The 3,972-nt window shown below is 41.7% G+C and overlaps 1 protein-coding gene across 6 annotated transcripts in view; it reads left to right on the forward strand.

The window, feature by feature from the left end:
• Matn2 (matrilin 2) overlaps positions 1-881 on the forward strand; it is a 193,950-nt gene extending 193,069 nt beyond the window's left edge. For all 6 annotated transcript variants that reach the window (XM_008831538.3, XM_008831539.3, XM_017797745.2 and 3 more), the window contains one exon: positions 337-881. In XM_008831538.3, coding sequence (XP_008829760.1) covers positions 337-392 — 56 coding nt within the window. In that variant the 3' untranslated portion in view covers positions 393-881. The remainder of the gene's footprint in view (positions 1-336) is intronic.
• The last annotated feature ends 3,091 nt before the right edge of the window (positions 882-3,972 follow it).

The following is a 3,972-nucleotide window of genomic DNA, read 5'->3' on the forward strand; positions in this document are numbered from 1 at the left end:
GAACTCAGGTCCTCTGCAAGAGCAGTCAGTGCTCTTAACTGCTGAGCCATCTCTCTAGCCCCAAACTTTAAAAAAAATATTTGTCTTGATGGCATATAGTAAATGAAATTACTCTAAACTTACAAGTTAGGATTTTATTATTTTTTCTTTTTTGGTCTTTTTGAGACAGGGTCTCCCTGTAGCCCCAGCTGTCCTGGAACTCACTAAAATAACTGAAAATTTTTTTAAATCTCAAAGCTTTTTATATTTTAGGGCAAACTTATGGTAAATCAAGTTGTATTTGAATATAAATTAAAACAGGCAATTCGGACTCCTTTTCCTTAATTTAAGATTTACTAGAAGAGATGACACAGAGAATGGAAGCCTTGGAAAATCGCCTAAGGTACAGATGAAGATTTGACACCATTGTAAAGGAGTTTAACAAGAGCAGCAGAGCCCCAAAGCTCATGTCATAGTTAAATCTATTGTTGTAAAACAAAACACCACCAATACAGAAGCTGGATTGATAGACTGCTCTACAACAAAGACAAAAATGTAGACACTAAAGAGTGTAAGTTTGATTTAGAGGGAAAAGTCCTTCTGAATTCTGAGATGAGCTTACCATTAGAACAAATAAGCTATGCAAGGTATTTTGTAAGGTACTGTGGCTACGGTTTGCTTCTGCCTCAGCCTGCCTTAGTTGCAATTTCATCTGACAACTAATTTAGTCTTCTGTAGAATACTGGCTATATAAAATGCTATTTTTCTTGTACTGAAATTTTCCTTGATATATGTATATGAATGTATGCATAAAATCATAGGACATGTGTACTTGTGGAAAAGCTGAAATTTTTTTACAATATTAAAATTCACCACTCCAGATAATGGTATTCCGAGTGAAATTGCTTGTTTAAATTTATTTATTTTAAAACAGGATCTTGTGATTTGCTCAAGTTGGCCTGGAACTTGCTGTGTAACCCAGGCTGCCTAAATCCTCCTGCCCCAGCCTCCAGAGCCCTGGGAATACAGGCATATGCCACCAAGCCTGGTCTTTTAACTTTAAATGCAAGGTATGGCCAGGTGTGGTGGTGCATGCTTTTAATACCAATACTTGGTAGGCAGAGGCAGACAGATCTCTGTGAGTTCAAGACTAGCCGAGTCTACATAATCTCCCTCGCAAGGGGCACTAAGTGGGAGGAACAGTTCCTAGGCCTCAACCCTATCTGAAAAATAATTTTTTCCAGGTGAAATGTTTTGACTAAGAATACTAAACCTTTTGTTTATTTCAGTAATGCACCCTGAAAGCATAGGCTTTCATTAGAAAGTATTGACTGGACTGACATGAAGTTTGAAGCCAACACAGACAGTAGCTGTTGCCTCAGTTCTACTTCACTTTGGTGTACACAGGCTCCCTCTGGTGGCACAAAAGTATCCCTCACCCCATAAGTTATTAAATACATTTCTACTTGGCACCACATATAACACACGCCAACTTCATGAGATACAGAGACCTGCAACCAATCCATCAAAAGTGACATGTGAATCCCAAGATATTTAAGGTATTGTCTACAATACCAAGTATCTTTCAGTTTCATGTTTGCCACCTGTGTATCTCTGTATAGGCAGCTTGCATTCCATGCTGATCACTGATTCTGACCTCTTCATTGCTATATCATCTGTTTAAACAGGGCCCACAGGACCGACTATGGGGCTGTCAAAGTATTGAGTACATAGAGAGTAACAGTCCAGAAATCCTTTAAGTGCTCAATACTAGCTGTTATATTTTTATTCTTTAGCAAACAGTCTTCCCCCAAGATGGTGCCTATGCTTGGTGTATGCTGAGTGGATGAGGACAGAATGAACTCTTTGACTTTTTGAACCAGACCAGAGATAGGAAGTGGCAAATGTACAAGGTATTAAAAAATTAGAAGTTACCACAGAAAGAGAAAAATATATATTGAAAAATTAATAGTAATAAGACAAAGTTGCCAGGCGTGGCAGTGCACGCCTTTAATCCCAGCTCTGGGAAGGCAGAAGCAGGCTGATCTCTGTGAGTTCCAGGCCAGCTGGGGCTACATGGAGACCCTGTCTCCAAAAGACCAAAAAATAATAAGTAAATAAATAAATAAACAAATAAATAAATAAATAAATAAAAAGACCACGTAGATGGAACTGGTAAAAGAAAGGAACCAGGGGCTTCTCCCAAGCCCATGTGACCCCTGAGGAACAGATCCTCAAATGGCCCTAAGAGTAAAAATAAATTGACTTATTTGGGTCAACTGTATGGTCTTAAACACCCAAAAGGAAAGTGTAACCAAAGATTAAAGTGATCAGTATAATTCTTTAAGAATCCATGTGTACAGCTTAAGGCTATATAACAAGAAACAATGCCAGACAGGAGATACCTTCCTGAGTTGTTGGCCAGGGTGGCCCAAGAGACTCCCAGACAGTAACCCAGCGTAGAACTGGGAAAATGAACAGCAAGCCCCTATCTTATCTAAAGGAATGTTGGCAACTGCTGATAGATGAGGAAGAGCTGATCTTCCTAAAACAAGGAACTCTAGATAGGCTGACTAGACTCAGATGGGACTAGCACTGGGGAATGGCTGGGGGCACTGATAACACAGTGGACAGTAACAGGGATGACGGAGTATATGGGCTCCAGTTTGGGGGCAGGTATGGGAGGGTGTATTAGTCACTTTTCTGTTGCTGTAATAGAAACACTGACCCAAGCAATTTATAGAAGGAAGATTTATTTTAGCTTACGATTCCAGGGGAATTACAGTCTGTCATGGCAGGGAGGCATGGTGGCTGGAGGTGGCTGGAGCAGGAGCAGCAGAAGCTAAGCTCTCACATCATCACACAGGCACAGGAAGCAAGAGAGTGACTGGAGATCTGGCAAGGCTTAAGAACTCTCTAAGCCCACCTCCAGTGATGTGCTTCCTCCAGGATAGCCACACCTCCTAAGACCTCCCAAAACAGCACCATCATCTGGGGACAAAATGTCCAAACACTTGGAGCCTATGGGGGACATTTTCATTCAAACCACCACAGAGGGTGACATTTGGGATGCGGGTATAAAGATAAATAAGTTTGTTTGGGATGTTCTGTACAAAATACACACACACACACTTTTAAAAATGAGTTATGGGAAAAAAAAAAGACAAAGCTTAAAGATTCTGGGCTAGGGGCTAGAAAGATGGCTCAGTAGTTAAGAGCACTTGCTGCTCTTGTAGAGGACCAGAGTTGAGTTCCTAGCACCCACACTAGGTAACTCACAACCACGTATTCAACTCCAGCTCCAGGAAATTCAATGCCTTTGGCCTCCAGAGGAACCTGCACTCATGCACATACCACCCTCCCCTCCCCTGCCCCAGAGACACACATATACCTAATCTAGTTAAATATTCAAAATAGGGCTGGAGATGGCTCAGTGGTTAAGAGCACTGGCTGCTCTTGGAAAGGACCTGGGTTTGGTCCTCAGCACTCATATGGCAGCTAGCAACTGTCCATAACTCCAGTTCCAGGGGATCCAATGCTCTCTTCTGGCTCCCCAGGCATTGTATGCATATGGTACACTTATATACATGCAGGAATGACACTCATAAAATTAAAAAAAAATCCATCGTGAGGCAGAGGCAGGCGTGAGTTCAAGGCCAGCCTGGTCTACAAAGTGAGTTCCAGGTCAGCTGGGGCTACAGGGAGACCCTGTCTCAAAAAGACGAAAAATAAATCCAAAAAAATAATAAAAATGAAACTGAGGGGCTGGACAGATGGCTCAGCAGTTAAGTGTGTGCTGCTCTTGCTGAGGACCCAAATTGGGTTTCCCACAACCATCTGTAACTCCACTTCTGGCCTCTGCAGGTACCTGCACTCATGTACACATACCCCCCCACATACATATAATTAAAAATAATTTTTAAAATCTTAGAAAATAGTTCCGGGCTGAGGACCTAGCTTAATTGTAGAATGTTTGCCTAGCATGCATGAGGC

The sequence above is a fragment of the Nannospalax galili genome, unplaced genomic scaffold, assembly GCF_000622305.1.
Source record: "Nannospalax galili isolate Female #2095 unplaced genomic scaffold, S.galili_v1.0 scaffold334, whole genome shotgun sequence".
Taxonomy (NCBI): domain Eukaryota; kingdom Metazoa; phylum Chordata; class Mammalia; order Rodentia; family Spalacidae; genus Nannospalax; species Nannospalax galili.